This window comes from Eretmochelys imbricata, chromosome 22, assembly GCF_965152235.1.
Source record: "Eretmochelys imbricata isolate rEreImb1 chromosome 22, rEreImb1.hap1, whole genome shotgun sequence".
NCBI lineage: Eukaryota > Metazoa > Chordata > Testudines > Cheloniidae > Eretmochelys > Eretmochelys imbricata.
The window spans coordinates 20,115,206-20,131,295 of record NC_135593.1 but is presented as its reverse complement, the minus strand read 5'-3'; the positions used below and the strand labels follow the sequence as shown (position 1 = coordinate 20,131,295).

General features: G+C 44.6%; 1 protein-coding gene across 4 annotated transcripts in view; it reads right to left on the bottom strand.

Annotated features, from left to right (window-relative positions):
* The window catches only part of UBE4A (ubiquitination factor E4A), a 30,554-nt gene that overhangs the window by 3,228 nt on the left and 11,236 nt on the right, over window positions 1-16,090 (bottom strand). For all 4 annotated transcript variants that reach the window (XM_077839682.1, XM_077839685.1, XM_077839684.1 and 1 more), the window contains exons 6-18: window positions 15,858-16,017; window positions 14,289-14,491; window positions 13,491-13,682; window positions 12,052-12,385; window positions 11,650-11,776; window positions 9,965-10,272; window positions 8,809-8,941; window positions 6,579-6,766; window positions 4,774-4,874; window positions 4,534-4,647; window positions 2,595-2,769; window positions 2,281-2,461; window positions 1,230-1,377 (exon numbers count right to left, since the gene is read on the bottom strand). In XM_077839682.1, the coding sequence (XP_077695808.1) occupies window positions 1,230-1,377; window positions 2,281-2,461; window positions 2,595-2,769; window positions 4,534-4,647; window positions 4,774-4,874; window positions 6,579-6,766; window positions 8,809-8,941; window positions 9,965-10,272; window positions 11,650-11,776; window positions 12,052-12,385; window positions 13,491-13,682; window positions 14,289-14,491; window positions 15,858-16,017 (2,364 nt within the window). The remainder of the gene's footprint in view (window positions 1-1,229; window positions 1,378-2,280; window positions 2,462-2,594; window positions 2,770-4,533; window positions 4,648-4,773; window positions 4,875-6,578; window positions 6,767-8,808; window positions 8,942-9,964; window positions 10,273-11,649; window positions 11,777-12,051; window positions 12,386-13,490; window positions 13,683-14,288; window positions 14,492-15,857; window positions 16,018-16,090) is intronic.

The window sequence follows — 16,090 nt, the reverse complement described above, 5'->3', positions numbered from 1 at the left end:
CCCTGTTTACATTGTTTATAACTTTGCCTATCTTGAACTGTTTGGGCTGGAATTTTACATGGCAGGTGTCTGCCCCAGGCTTAATTTTTTTGGAGAATTTCAGCCAAAATGGCTCAGCCACCTCCAAGGATGAGGCTAGAAAAATAAGTTGTTATGCCCCTGTTCAAATATTCTGGCGAGCTTTTCTTTGAAAACCTCTAGCACTGGAACACTTTGGAGATGGGACTTGAAATCTGGCAGGGGCTGGCCTGTGTATCAGCGAGATGCCTTTTGCCATCCTTGGGAGCGAGAATCTGCTCACATTTGACCTTGGGGAAAAATTGCAGTTTACATATGCTCATTAGAGACTTCTTAGATATTAACACCTAAATTCCCAGAAGATTCTGTCTGCACTGGACATGCTACAGCCTGGATCTGAGCAGGAATTTACCCAAAACTGGGGCTAAAAATTGCTGTGTAGACATTGAGGCTCAGGCTGGAGCCCAAGCTTTGGGACCCTCCCACTCGCCAGGTCCCAGAGCTTGGGCTCCAGCCCAAGCCCGAAAGTCTGCACAATGATTTTTCAGCTCTGCGAGCCTAAGTCTGCTGACCCCAGCCAGATGTGTGCCTTTTATCCCTGTGTAGACATAGTCTCAATGACCCTGCTGCTACTGCCGCCCAGGCAGTGAGTAAGAGGAAGCTGCTTAGTCTGCATGCAGAGGGGGACGAGAGACAGACCCTGTAGAGGTGGGGGACGCAGACTGGCACAAGGAGAATGGGGAGACAGACTGGAGGGGAGAGGGAAGCTGGGAGTCAGGGTGTGGGAGGAGACAAGGACTGGCTGAGCAAGGGGACTGGAAACCAATGGATGGGGGAACAGGAGATAAATCTGACAAGAAGCCAGGATGCACCGTGGTGGGGGAGAAGTGGGACTGCCAGGGCAAAGAAACTGGGAAATGGAGTCCTGGGACAGAACGACACTGGGAATGGATGAGGAGCCCAGGGAGGTATACTGGGACTGGGAGCCAGAGTGAGACTGAAGAATGTGAGTAGGTGTTGGGGGGTGGGGGTGGGGGGAGAACAACAATTGAAGGCCACGGGAGAAGGAAAGAGATAAATCAGATAAGGAGCTGAGGAGCAAATTCAAGAACTTTCATAGTAAAATATTAATAGAGAACTCTGCTTAGAGGGACCATCGATAAACGGATGAAATCACCAACACTGTCCTCCTTCCCTCTTACTCCTCTCACCTTGATCCGCTCAGCCAGGTTACTGAAAGCCACTATCATGTTGCCAGGCTTATTGATTTTCTTTAGGACTCTGACCGTCTGAGCGAACAGTGTAGGCGAATAGGAGCGCCCATCCTTGGGCACCGTGGCACAGAAATTCTCTTCATCGCTGAAGCACAATTGCAAAAAGAAAGAGAACGTAAGAGTTTACATTTGTGAAAAAGGAGTGATTTGCTAGGCTACAGAAACATCAACCCGCACAACAACTGAATTACTTCAGTAAACATATACAGGAGATGGCAAAGTGAAAGAAAGACTCCTCTCCATAACAGCTAAGTCTTTTCTTCTAGCTGGTCTCCACACTGGGATAGGTTTTACAATAGCTACAACAATATTTAAACTCTGCTACTGCTGCCAGGGTTGTAGGTGTTTTCCCTTGCTAGCGTGGATCATTTGGGAGTGGGTGTTTTAAAACCCTATTAAAAAATGTGTTATATCCTACCAGGGACAAGAAGCCAGTGTATAGCATAGCTTGGCTACCATGATTTTCAAAAAAAAAAAAAAAGACATACATACATTTTCACAACATACAAAACCACCACACAACACACTGGCCAGGGGATTGTGAGAGAACTCTGCTAACCACCACCATGTTTAAACACGATCACAGCTTGCAGAGTTCAGCCCCCAATGTAAACAGAACTACATATATCACATGAAATGGCATTATACCTGCCAGATTTCCTACAGAAAAGTCTGCTATACTTAATATACAGACTCTCCATTATTTGGAGTCCCTCTTTAAAGCCTTAAACATTTATTTGCTCAGATGAGGGGTGATGGTTTAAAAACAAGTTTTAGAACCCAAAATAATTTCCGGTTGGATTTATGCTGACTGCAGTCAACTCAGGATAGAATTTGGCCCTCTGCAGCGTCCTGCTAATGGAATTACCAGGATAAATACCCAGAAATAATTTTTCTTTGCCACCCCACAACATGAATCCATTCTGTAACAGGGGTCCTATTTCTCCAGGACTGCTGCCCCCCTGCAGCTTCTCACACCCTCACATACCCAAGGTTTAAGTAGATGTTGCAGATGTCAGAAACGAGCTGCTGAGGTTTGAAGTCAAACTCGCTGAAATCCTTGACTTTTAACGCTCCCATTTTAGGACCAACCAGGTGCTGCAGGAAGTAGTTCAGCATGGAGATGATGCGCTCAGCAAGGAAAGGGTGCACAAACAAGGACTTAATCTCTGGAACAGAAGCCAACAGCTCTCTGAGCATCAGAATAAATCAACACTTCTGCACCAGCCCCTTAAACCAGGCAAAGCTCCCCCAACCACTGCCACTCTCTGATTCCCAGCCAGAAGGATTTGCTGTCCATACCTGAGGTCAGAAAGGCCAGGGTTCCGATGGTTTCATTGGACATAATGTTGTGGAAGCGAGCCAGCTGACCAAACATTTGCAGACTGGACTCCTTCTCCCGACGAGCCTCCTGGGACAGGTTGTCCCACTCACCACGGTCCTTCTCTATCTGCTGAACTTTTATTTTACTAAGGTACTGTAAAGATAAAGCAGAGGAAGTGAGCTATGGTCTGCTTAGTAAACCTGGCAAGCTCAGAATGCTTTCATGTCCTCTCAGATGGGAAATCATTCCATGAGTTCAGTAGGTCTCGGGAAGTCTCCTAGAAGGCAGACATGCACATCAGAGAAACATCACTACAAAATTAGCAACCCCAGGAAAGAGGACCTGGGTTGAATTGGACCATGGAGGCACTCCTCTCTTTCCTTGAGGGTAGGCTGAAGCCCCTTGACAGAGCAGTTTGGGGGAAGCCTTAACTACTGCTGCCTGTGATCAATGTGGTTTGTAGATAAACAGAGGGTTTAAGTCTCTGGTACTTTCAGTTGGGTATTTGTCACCAACACCAATTACACAAATAAATCAAAACCAAGAAAGGAAATAAATTAGCCCAGGATATCAGTTGAAGTTCTGGGTGCCAGGCACAACAGAACTCAAACTTCCAGACTGGGCCTTTCCTTTGCCAGGTCAGCACAAGTTCTCACGAGCTTCCTACTACCAGCAGAAGTGCTGACTGATAGATTCCAAAGAGAGTTTAGTTCACTGTGGCTGAACAAGACAGCAGCAACAATTACATGGGGCCTCAAAAAGGATCAGGGAAACTAGGAGAGAAAAACTGGTAGGTGGGCGGAGAAGGATTGAGTAAAGAGTGAAGCAGATTAATCAAGGATTTCATTTTTTGGGGTTAAATAAGATTCAGCCATAACATGGAAGTAACTTTTAAGTTTCTTCGCAGCTGTGGATCTATTTGTATTCCCAGTGATGTAGTGAACCTCACACAGCAGGGTTCCAGGTCACAACAAGTCCCACAGCGAGCCAACTCTGCAATGACAGGAGCTCTTCTCTCTTAGTTTACACAAGGCTCCCATGGCCACATACGTTTAACAACGAAAACACAGAACATTCATTTAAACCACAAGCAACATTAGGAAGAACCTATAAACATTCAAACAGGCCTACGCTGCCTGACTCCTCTGCTAATCCCCAGGCCCACACTTCCACCACGGGACATACAGCTGAACTCTCCAAACAAAGGGTCCTTTTTATAGTAGCAAGAAGCAGCTCCAAAAGGTGTGGTTAGAAAATAATCACACGCTGGGGACAAAGAAGTTCATCTGGGTCTGATGCCTTGTAAGCCCAAAGGACAAGGCTGTCTTGAGACAGCAGCACCTGTTAAGATAATAAGGCTTTTGCAAAGGAAGCCAGAAGGATTTGGTAATCACAAACTGCTTATGCTCAAATAAATTTGTTAGTCTCTAAGGTGCCACAAGTACTCCTTTTCTTTTTGCAAACTGCAAGAAGACTCACATGAGCCAGTTATAGTTCAGATAAGCAAAAGGCAGACTTCCTCACGACTGTGCCAATATACTTCAGTCCTGACCTGAAAAACCTTCTTTTGCTTTGGCTTCCGCCCTCCCTCCAGCCTCACCAACCCAATACTGATCTTGGTCTGCAAGAGCCCTGGGGTTCTAGTCCCAGGTCCCAACACAGTTCTGCAAATGTCCTTCGATCATGCCCTCCAGCACCTCTCACTATTCCACCTCTTGGCTTCTCCTGAGCAGATGATCAATGTAGCTGAACTCTGCCAAACTGCTTGGAGAGCATCTGATGTAGACAGACATCACTAGGAGCTAGGATGAGCCTAATTTCACTTGCGATATAGGTCTGGTATTTTAATCAGCCATCTCAAATACAAGAGCTGTGCCTGCTTCTGGTGTCACAGCTAGAGCGCCTTCCAAGCCCTACCTGTATGGCTTCATCCAACAGGAAAATGGCATCGTTCATGAGCAAGTTAAGGAAGCGTAGGAAGAGAGGAGGGTTCATTGCCTCTAGGTTTTCCGAGGCATAATCAGCCAGACCCTACAAGTCACACACAGAAATGATGAGTTAATGCTCCACCACAGTTCAAACTTAAGGACACAACTCAACACTTAATACAGCATTGTACAAACCAAACAAACTACTGATGTGTTTATCTTAGCTTACCTTTATACTTTGCCGGTATGAATCTGTCCCCCACATGTACCTGAGAATGGGATACATGGGTCGACGATAGTTAAACTTCTGCTCAAACTGATGGGGATCCCCTAAAAAAAAGCAAAAGGGAGAGGAAGTTTCAATTCAGCAGCAAGCATTGGCACTGTATTTTTAACCTCTCTACAGTTCACACTTAGCATCAGGCCACCGGAGAGCAACACTTGCTCACTTCCTTGAGAAAACTCAAAAGCTGACTTCACAGTGCACCGTGCTCAGCATGGAATGACTTTCACAGCAAGTTCCTGAAACACAGCCAAAGTCAGGAAGCAAAAGCCAATTAAATGCTACTTTCAAATATAAACTTGCCATCATCACTGGACTCATTGTTGCCTAATCTTTTCTTGCTATGCAGCTCCAATATTGTATAAGCTTCACAGAGCCCAGGGACTTTATTTTATACAGACTTTACATGCACTTGGAGAGTTTTACCCAACTAAGGCAACCAGTCTGGCTCAGTCTGGGGAAGATGACAGGACTCTGACATCTGAGAGGTTCCTGTACTATTTTAAAGGAATTGTTAAACTCCAGGGGAGATAAACGGCCCTGATTTTCAGGCCTGTTTACCTCAAAGAAACAGGAAAGAGGCCAACGCTAGTGCCTTTGAAAGTAAGACAGACTTTTAAAAAGTGACTGATACATCAGATGCTTTTGCTCCATTTTCCCTTAGAATAAGCATCCCAGTTATTCTAGCATATGCTGTAAGCCCATGAAAGCTTATGTTCAAATAAATTTGTTAGTCTCTAAGGTGCCACAAGTACTCCTGTTTTTCATCCCAGTTAATAACAGCAGCTTGGGAGTTCACTGTGTTTGTGTTGTAGAAACCACTTCCCTGGCAATGGTTTGCAATAGCACAGGTGCTGACTGTCAGCTCACAGGAAGCAACCAAGTTGAAGCACTCAGCATCAATCATCCCCCAGCAGACAAAGGGCTCGATCCTGTTCCAATGGACATCAGTGGCAAGGCTATCACTGATTTCACTGGGAGCTGGATTAACCATTAAGCATGTAAGGCAAGCAGTGCTGATTCACCCTACTGAGCTGCTGGATACCTCTTAGGGATGAGGACTCTGAATAAATGATAATTCCGTTAGAGCACAATGTCAGGGTATACAATTAGCGTGCAAGGGCCAGTGGAATACAGAGTCCCAGGTCCAGGAAGCAGGAGCCAGAAATGCTGTGGAGACAGCATACTTAGACTCTGGTTGTGAGAGGAAGGGGGAGCACCTCTCCTTGCACCCTAGTGACTCTCCCTCTCTGATGGAAGTGATCGAGCAGGAGAAGAGAATCCTGGCTAGGATGGTGGCTGGGATGTAGGGCAGTCAGAATACAAATGTGTCTAGGAGGGGCCTCTGAGAAAAGCCACCTATGGATGGTCTGTGAGCATGGAAATGTGCTTGTTTCCCCCTCAGCTGAACAGGCTCATGCTGAAACCAGTGTGAGTTTTGCTGTCTTCAATAGGAGCAGGGTGGAACCCCTAGTGGGCACAGCTAGATAAGTATGTTAATAGACCTGATTAGACCATGAAATGTAGCTTTCCAGAGTATCTACTTTCCTGATATGTTGCAGTTTTGCATGTATCAGCAATCCAAAATAGCTGCATTTTTGCTAAAATGCCATCTAATGGATTTGACCAAGCCTGAATAGATTAGGTTTGGTGCACCACTGTCAATAGAACAAGGTATGTCAAAGCCTGCAGACATCCTCCCACAGATTCTTCTCAGGGTAAGAGACAAACCCCTCCCCTTCCCTGTTTACCTGTAAACTCAATATCCACAAAGACCTTGATGAGTGCGTCTGCAAGATGGGCAGCGTGCTGGTAGGAGCAGAATACTCGCTCGCGATGGAACATGCTGGAGACAAGTGGGTTCTGGACTTGATCTAAGTGAGGCATGACTGCTTCCAGCACTTCTGCCAGCTTGGCTCGCAGGTGAGGATTCTTCATCCTGGAAAAGAAAAACAGATATAATAGGGCAGTTTAGAGCAAAAGGGGACTTTGACTGACCAAAGAGAATCCCAAAGATTGTGGCCATCCACATGGGGCAGGACTGGCTAACACCACTACACTTGTGCAGCCAAACTTCTGACATAACTGAAAGCATCTGACCTATCACTTGCATTCCTAACAGCATGCCATGGTCGTTCTCAGTAACTAGGGGTTAAACCTCAGACAGAAAGATTACAAAGGGAGTGAAGGTTGAAGCTTTTGGCCTCATCCCTCCTAGAACATTCTCTCAGTGATGCATACAACTGCACGTTTGTGCTTGCTCATCAGTTGAGGCTCTTCTGCCCTAGCCCAAATGTATTTTGGTGGCAAACATTCTGCTATATCAGCTATGTGCTGAACCTGTCTAATGCCTCTGTCTCCTATTTATATAACAGCAGAAGTACTTTGAACTTACAGAGTGCTCTTACGAATATATCTGAGAGCATTCAGCAAGGGTGGGTAAGCATTATTATCCCCATTATAGAGGTGGGGCACAGGGGTTTAGTGACCTGTCCAAAACTGCAGAGTGAGTCAGGGAAAGAAGTGGGAACAGACCCCAGGTCTCCCAACTCCCATGCTGGGCAGTTGCAAATAGCATCCCAAGGAGAAGATGGAGTTTACCTGCTCTTGTTGTTCCCATGAAAAAATTATGCACACACAAATATTAACAAATGAATAGCATGAACACAGTGTATACAATGACACCTTACCACAAGGATCAATCATGCTGGTCATAATTTTGTTCAGTGCTAAGGCAACAAGCACCAAGGCAACAGATGTTTCAGAAACAACTAAGATAGGCCAATCTAGACAACCCCTGTTTTGATCATTAGCAAAACATCCAATTGCATAAAACAGGAAATTTCCCAAATCAGACATGAACATAAGGCAAAATCTCCTTTTTTCAAAGACAGCACAAGTTCTACTGGATACGTGGGGCCTGGTTTTCAAAGGTGCCGAGCACCTGCAGCTCCCAGTGACTTAACCTGGAATTGCAAGTGCTCATTTCTGAACATCTGTCCCCTAGTGCCCCAGCAGGTCACTAAGGTTATAACTCTAACTGGCCTGGCCCTTCGTTGTAACGTTCTTTACCTGCAGCTGAACAGCAACAAAAAGGTGCAAAATTATTTCCTGTCTTTGGAAATAAAAGTCTGGTTTGAAATTTCTTTCAGTCTGACCCTTATAATCAAAAGCCCCAGTGATCAGTGTAAATGAGGGGCAAACACATTAGCACCAATGGATTCTGGAAAGTAATTTTTGATCCATAGCCAAACAATCACAAGTGGTGCTCACTAAGACCAAGTTCCACTTTACACACACAGTACCCATTTGTTTCCTTGTCTGAGGCACCATGGTAGTAGTAGAATAACAAAAGGAAGTATTTTTCAGGTGCTTTTCCGATAGACGAGGTCAGCACATCTCCATCTGTTACATGTAAACACACTATTGTACACACACTCACTTGCTTCTGCAGCAGTGATAAACCAGACTACCCCTCCTGATGCCCCACCACTCTTCCCTACAACTGTAAATGCTGTCAAAATCCCTTTCTTTTTTTTGACACAAATATTCAAAATCCGGTTGTGAAAACAATTTTGGGGGATGCACTTCAGCTTCCTCCTTTAGGGGACACATGAGGAAGACTGGGGAATAACATTTAATGGAAATGCAAGTGCCAGGCATTCCTTTGTTACTTGAAGTTTGCTAACAACCAGTTGTAACTAGCTAGGCTCCCAACATTACAGTTATTTGACTTTAACAAGGAACTAGATGCTGAACTCCCATTTGTGTCTTACATGAAGTCCAAGTGCTTTGGGGTAATCTTCTTTGCTTATTGTGCCTCTCATGGGTGGAATTCTTGGCTATCCCCCGGTAGATCAGCTGAGTCATTAATGTTTACATCAAACCTCAAGACACCCCTTATGATTTTTACTTGTTTGTCTCTTTCTCTGGATGCTCTGCAGTAAGTGTAAAAGGACAAAGGGCTGGAAACTTATCTACCTCTCTACATCACCCATGAAAACAGTAACAAAGTGAAAGACGTGCTCCAGAGAGTCTGCAGAAGTCTCCAAGATGTCATCAGCAAAACGCCGCAGGAAAATGAAGAAATCACCCAAATTATCAGCAAAGAATTCTGTGAACAGAAGTCATAAGTATTAGTGTCTCCTTCGGAAGTTCCTTCAGGCACTCTTTTCTATCCTTCCCTGTACGATTTTTCCCAGGGCTTCTAATGGTGATTAAAATAAACATGGCTGTTTAATGCCAATGAACAAATGAAGCAATTATTGAGGGTGCCAGCACAGCCTGTAAAAACTGTATCCCTAGACCTAACAGGAACAGCTTGCATTGACTAAAAAATACAATTCTAAAGAATCCTCAAACTGATACAATTTACTGTACATGGAGATCACTTCATCCCACCATGGAGGTAAGTTACCTTTGGGGGTGAAACTTGGCAGCTATTTAGCAGTACATAACAATAAACCTCATCTGAAGGATCCATATCCAATTGAAATTGCAGGGGGAATGTTAGATGAGTAATTACATTCTGCCTAAATTGGAACTTGGCAGGACATTGGGACTGGACACTTCAGTTCCTACAGAAAGCGCCTGATACTTTTAAAAGGGGCCAGGACCTTAGTTTGTCTCATCTGAAAGACAGCACTTCCACCAGTGCAGAGACTCCTGTCAACAAACATGGGTGTTGGCTCAGAGCTGACACAGAACAGTGCTCTCTACTGGATCACCAATGTAACATCACTTCCTGGAAAATTCAGAATTTCCATGGACAACTCCCATGCCAGCACACATCCAGCCCCAACCTGGCTTAGCTTGCACCATCTGTTCAGAATCACAAGTTTATACTCTCAGTCATTTCTCTGATGCTTATCAATTTGTCAGCTGTGCTCTTGAAATTTTGGAGCAGAATTTCACATTGTTTCTGTACAGCTCCTACAGCCCTGATTTTGCAAGGTGTTGAGTTCCTGCAAAATGCAGGTGCTCAGCACCTCTGAAAGAGTCAGGCCATACACTGTATACATAATGCAAACTGAAAAGGATACTAAAGTAATTTTAAGGTGAGAAGTTGCTTGGCCCTCTGCCTTGAAAGGTGCGTTTGTCTTAATGAAAAGCAGTGATCCCGAGAGATCTCATTCACCTGGTACGTAAGCCAGTGCACTGTGCTCCACCTCTGACAAAGGGAAAGTCAGGTCTATAAGCTCAGTCCCTCGATTTCCTACAGCCAGCTGGACCAGGAGAACTGCCATGGACACCTGCAAATTCAGGCAGTTCTGTAGCATTTGTGGCTCAGTCACAGATGTTTTGGTGGAGAGATAGACAGTCATCAGGCGTTCAAACTGCTCCCGCAGACTGTCTGTTGCAGGATTAGAACTTTGTTGAGCCTCTCGCCAGGCTACTTGCAGCCGGTGAAGGCTTTGGTTTATCTTTACCATCTGATCATGCAACCTGCCCACAAAACAAAAATGAGAATACCAAAGACTAGATGAAAATCTATTTAGTACAGACTGCCCACATAAATGTGCACCCACTTTTACCCTGCTTGTGTAATACTGAGTGATGTTGTGCAGCTGGCAGAAGCAGCTGAGAGGGCAGGAAAAAGCAGGGCACAGTACCAGCTTTAGAAACTGCTCCATTCCATCTGAATAAGCAGAAAGAAGGTTGTAACTGAGTGAGCATTATTTTAATCCACCGTCCTCAAATTATCCCCCATGAATAATCCTGTCTGGTGGTCTGCCGAATGGAATACTATCAGAATCACACAGTGAGAGATTGGGAGGGTTCAGTTCCAGAAAAGGGGCTCTCTTACAATCTGGTCTGCAGAATGAAAAATCTGGTGATCCACCAGTGGGCTAGCTTGGCCTATGCAGTTGTAAATCCACAGGATTACCAAAATCAGGGATTTTCTAAGTAATGTGGTGATGTTGTCTTGCATACATTTTCAATTTCCCAGCAACAAAGCTATTTGCATAACTTTTTCGGCTATTTCTATATTTAGAAAATAAACCACACAGAAGGTGAGTATGCTTGGATCATTAGTGACCTCACAGTATCCCAGCAACAATTCACAGAGGGAGGCTAAGGGAATAGTACATTTTAGTGTCCAGCAGACCGCTTCCTGAGAAGAGCAGCCAGTTATCTTCCTAATCTGCTTAAAATGAAACCCACTCACTATGGCAGTTCAAATATTCTACAGAGTACAAGTATCCTGAGACTGTGACGATGTCCAGGACAGGAGACATAGGCCTTTTCTCTTCTAGGGAAAGATCAGCAGCTAAATGAAAACCACAATGAAAGGTAACAAGCCCATGAACCAGACATTATCAAAGTCAAACCAGGGGTCCAACTCTTCAGTCGTCCCAAAGATAATGCCTGGTTCATGGGCTTGTTAGCCTGTATTTGAGCACAGGTGAAATAAACCCCTGATTTTTTATCTGAATTTTTATTTATCGTCTGGAGCTCAGGTGTCATCAGCACAGTCAGAAGAACAGGCATAACAGCACTGGGCCTCTGAGATACTGGGAGGATACTCCCTGTTCAGGAGTATTTCTGACTGGTGACTTTATTTATTTATTTATTAAATATTGAATGGATACAAGTGGTACTAAAAACACACATTTCCCTTATGATTTTAGCATTCTTCTGTTATTTGAGAACACCAGATCTTACCTGAGCCTAGGCAAAACAATCTCTCCCACAAGCCTGCAGACACCCCGGTTTAAAATATAATCCATAAGAAATAAAGCTTTGTGTGGCACTTTCCCTGTTATCAACGCTGTTTATAACCACCGCTTCCTGGACTTATAAGGCTAGTAGTGGAGTTACCTGTGAAATCCTAAATGGAGCGTATACTGTGTCAGGACTAAGTTCTCGGTCACCAGATTGTAGCTGTGGGCAAACTCTGGCTCCTTCTCAGTCACAGCTGGAATCAAACATGTTTCTTTTTCCAAGCCTTAAAGAAATTAAAAGCACCAGTGACTTAACCCTGCCCCGCTGGGTCTGGGAAGGGGACTTCAGCACAGTCAGAAAGACCTGACTTGGTGTGGGTGATATTTTAACTTTTTTCAGCTTCTCCTTTACTCCTTCTCCACTGCCCAGCTAATCTGTTGCCTCCTTTTCCTCCTGGAGAGGCATGAGGTATAGTGTTGTAGGGAAGACTGAGTGCTTGTGAGTCCAGATGGAAGCAAATGCAACACAAGGCGAGCATAACATTTCTAGCATACCTACCTTTCATATGCACATTCTTACTTCTCCTCTCCTCTTCATTCAGCTCTTTCAGGGCACAGTAGGTGGGATCGAAGGTGAGAAGTCTAGGAGATCTGGGTTTACAGAATGGCTGGCACAGTTTCAGGAGGGCAGCTCCTAGATTCATAAAGAAGGCATCTGAGGCATACATCTGGAAGAAGATCTCTGGCATCTGGTTAGCCCAGATTTTTGTACGGCCTGCATTGGCATGGAGACAGTTTCCAAGCCAGGAAAGAATCCTGTGTTTGGTCTCTGGAGACAGCTGTAACAGGTTCTTCAGCATCTGGTAGATTTTCTCATGGAACTGAGCCATAAACTGTTACAAAAAAATAAAAATAAAATAAAATAAACCCAATCCATCACTGAAGGCATTTTTGAAAAAGGCCCATTTCACTTGCACTTTCCAAGGCTGGTCTGAGAGTCCACAGGTCATCCTAATCTTCTGGAAAGTCACTTAGGGTCTGCTTACCCTGCCTCTGGGAGCTAGCCTCCCAGCCTGGCTAGACAGACTCATGGGAGCTCTGCTCCAGCTAGCAGGCTAAAAATAGCAGTGTGGGACATTGCTGCCTGGGCAGTGACGTGGACTAGCAGCCCAAGTCCAAACCTGCCTGCCCCCTGGGTCCGAGCTCAGGTGGCTAGCCTGAGTTGTGGGTTCACATGACTATTTTTAGTGTACTAGCTCCAGGGGAGTTAGTGCGAATCTGCTGACCCCACGCTGGGAAGCATGCTCCCAGCTGGAGTGCAGACATACCCATAGGTGGTTAGGTATAGCTCCCACGCCCCCTTACCAGTGTCTCCTGTCAGAAACAACATATGATGAACAGAGCAACCCTGAAGCCAACAGCAAAAAGGAAGGATGACACTTTAAGAGATACAATGAATTGTTTCAATGAAAAGTAAAACCAAAATTCTTCACAGGTCACTGGGTGGAAAGATGGTCTTGTGGTAGGGCACGTGACTGGGAGCCAGGTGATCTGGGTTCTGCTCCGGATCTGCCAGGCTCTCGATGAGGAACCTTTGTGATTGAGTTTTCTCACCTGCAGAATGGGGATTACAGCTGTCTTCCAGGGTTTGTGATGCTTCATTCATAAATGTCTAGAAAGTTCTTTAAGATTTTGCACTTCTGCAGCACCTTCCATCTGAGCAATCCAAAGCATTTTACCCACATCTATGGAGTTATTCTCCCAAAACCCCGTGAGGCCTGTGCTATCCTCATTGTACAGGTGGGAAACAGCATCACAGCACACAGAGGTGGAGTGACTTGCCACGGTCATACAGCCACCCTGTGGCAGAGCCTGGAATAGAACCCAGATCTTCTGAGCACAAGTCATACCCTGTAACCCATTACAAGGCTTCCTTTCCTTAGGAACACACACTGCGGTTCAGTATTAGATAGTGGCACTGATACATTTCAGCTTGACCTGATGAATGTTGGACTCCTGCACTTTGATCTCTTGTGGACTGGATCGGGATGGATTCAGAAAGTATCCATGACTCTCCACTACGCCTGGGGTCTTTAGCAAGCAGGAGATGCTCAAGATGACTCCTAGCAGGGTCTTCTGATACATCTGCCCATTGGTGGGGTCCTTTGGTTGAATGTAGTCTACAAAAACCTAAAGAGACAGAAAATGTGCATGCTATTGTTCATAAAAGTATGAAGAGAACCTGTTGATTTGGGAGTGGTCAGAGAACAGTAGAAGTAGCTTGTTAGAGAAGGAATGTGGGAACAAATTATTTCACTCTCTTTTTTTAATCAGAGGATAAAGATGAATACATAATTTGTGACTCAGGTAGCATGCTGCATGCAGCCAATACACAATCCCTTTACTACAGCTGGAATGCATGGATCATAGCAACACACTTTACTGAGAGTGCACATTCACCAGAGCAGAATGTGAGCCTGGCACATATCCAGCCTGTCATTTAGTAACAAAGCCAAAGCAAAAGCCATTAGCCATTGCACAGGAAGGTACATCTATATCAGACCCAGCAGCCTGTGGACGTATTCAGTTGCTCTCCTTGTTGGCAAGCTCATCAGCAAGGCTAAGGGTCAAAGTGCCACAGAAAGTGAATTACTCTCTTATGTAGAAGTAGTCTTTCTGGGTAATGGCAGAGGCATATTAGTGGGATAGTGTAGACGGAATTTGCCCTGCTGCTGCCTATGGAGCACTTTTCCAGTGGACAGCTGGCACTGTTCACCAGCACTAACACACACTTACCTGTGCTATATTTTTCTGTCTGGTGAAATAGAGGAGCATATCCAGATATGTGTACAGCAGGATTTGACAAAGGTCCAGATCTTTGATTCTGCCCAACAGAATATCAAACACAGGAACCATGACCTCCCCAAATGTCCGTACTTCCTCATCCATCATCAAGGCTTCTATGACCTCCTCAAGAAACTCAGTCACATCTTCAAAGTCTAATAAAAAAAGTAAAGGGTGGGGGTAGAAAAACATTTAACAGAAATATTCAAAGTATTTTTAGTGGCTTCAGCCCATTAACACTTCAGGCTCATCTCATTATATAATCCCTCACCATCAGCCAATTAGGTAACACCACATTGTCAAATACCAGCCATAGCAGGATGGCAGGTCATGCGTACAGCAAGTTGTGGGGGGCTGCATGGGTTAGCTCATGCTTTAGCAAATCCATATCTAGAGACTCCTGAGATACTGACTACTTAGCGATACATTAAATCAAGAGACAAGTTTTGCCAACACATTTTAAGTTGGACCAATTGTGCTTGACAAGAACATTAGAAACATTCTTATCACTAGACACATTTTCCTCCTGCCAAGTGGACATAGTTGTGTTTTCACATGGGATAAGGACACTAAATAGAGGTACCTGAACTTCCCGATAGATTTTAAAGAGGGGGTCTCAGTATTTTATTCTGCAGAATACTTTGTTAGAGAGGGAGAGACTCCCATAGACCAGTTCTCCTCCCAGCACCAATCCCATAAATATTCAGTGGAGCCCAGGATGGGCCCTGTGTGACTGGTATCCATGGACTGCACTTTGGCCCAAAGTATTAACTTCTCTAGTGACACAGAAAACCAAGAAAGCAGACAGCAATTTCCCCTACACTTTGTGTTGAAAAGAACTGAGCTGTTCACAGGCTCCATCCCATTTCTGGCTCTACTCCCTCCCGTTCAAAAGTTATTATAAACTCTAGGGATTGACCTATTAGTTAAGGTTCCTGACATGGTCAGATGCTCCTCTTCCAAGTTGTCTAAAGAGCTTATTCTTATTTCTTGCCCCTTAGGTAACTTATAAGTTTGGATTTTAATTTGTACATCATATCAGATCTGTTATTTACAGTAGGTGAAATCCTGGCCCCATTCAAGTCAATAGCTAAACTCCCTTCGATTTCAAGGGCACCAGAATTTTACCCATTATGTTTATGAAAATATACAAGACAAAGAGTTAACAAAATGTCCAGATCCTCAAAGGGTAAAATACGGTTCAGTCAGCTTTGCACTCACCACAGTCTTCTATTAGCGGGGTTAGTTTGTCTTGCTAGCATCAACTGGTTTACTTTCACCTTTACACAAGACCTTGAGTTTCCCTAAGGCCACCAAACTTGCCCTATTACTTTAGGCATTTCTCTAAGACTATCTACTGCTTACATGGCTCATTTGATTCTGAATGTCAAGCTTGGACCTTAAATAGAATAGTTGGGTTTGATGTTCTTGTTATAAAGTGGAAAGAAAAAGCAATAATATTTGGTCATCTGAGGATAACTACTAACCCACCAGGAGAAAGGGGCATAGTTATAAACTTACATGCTCCTCTCAGTGCCTCCAGCATCAGGTCCACCAGCTGCTCATAGACATTCTGGTTCACATAGATCTCGGAGGTGAGGAGAACAGTGCGAGTGTTCGACACAGTCAGATTCCTGCAGCGAACCGCAAAGGGCAGCAGGTTCTCTGGCACTTTGGTTATCTGCATGGAAAGAGAAATTGAGACAGAAGGAATGATGTCCCCTGAAGTGTACTGGTATGTGTGTATAGTCTGC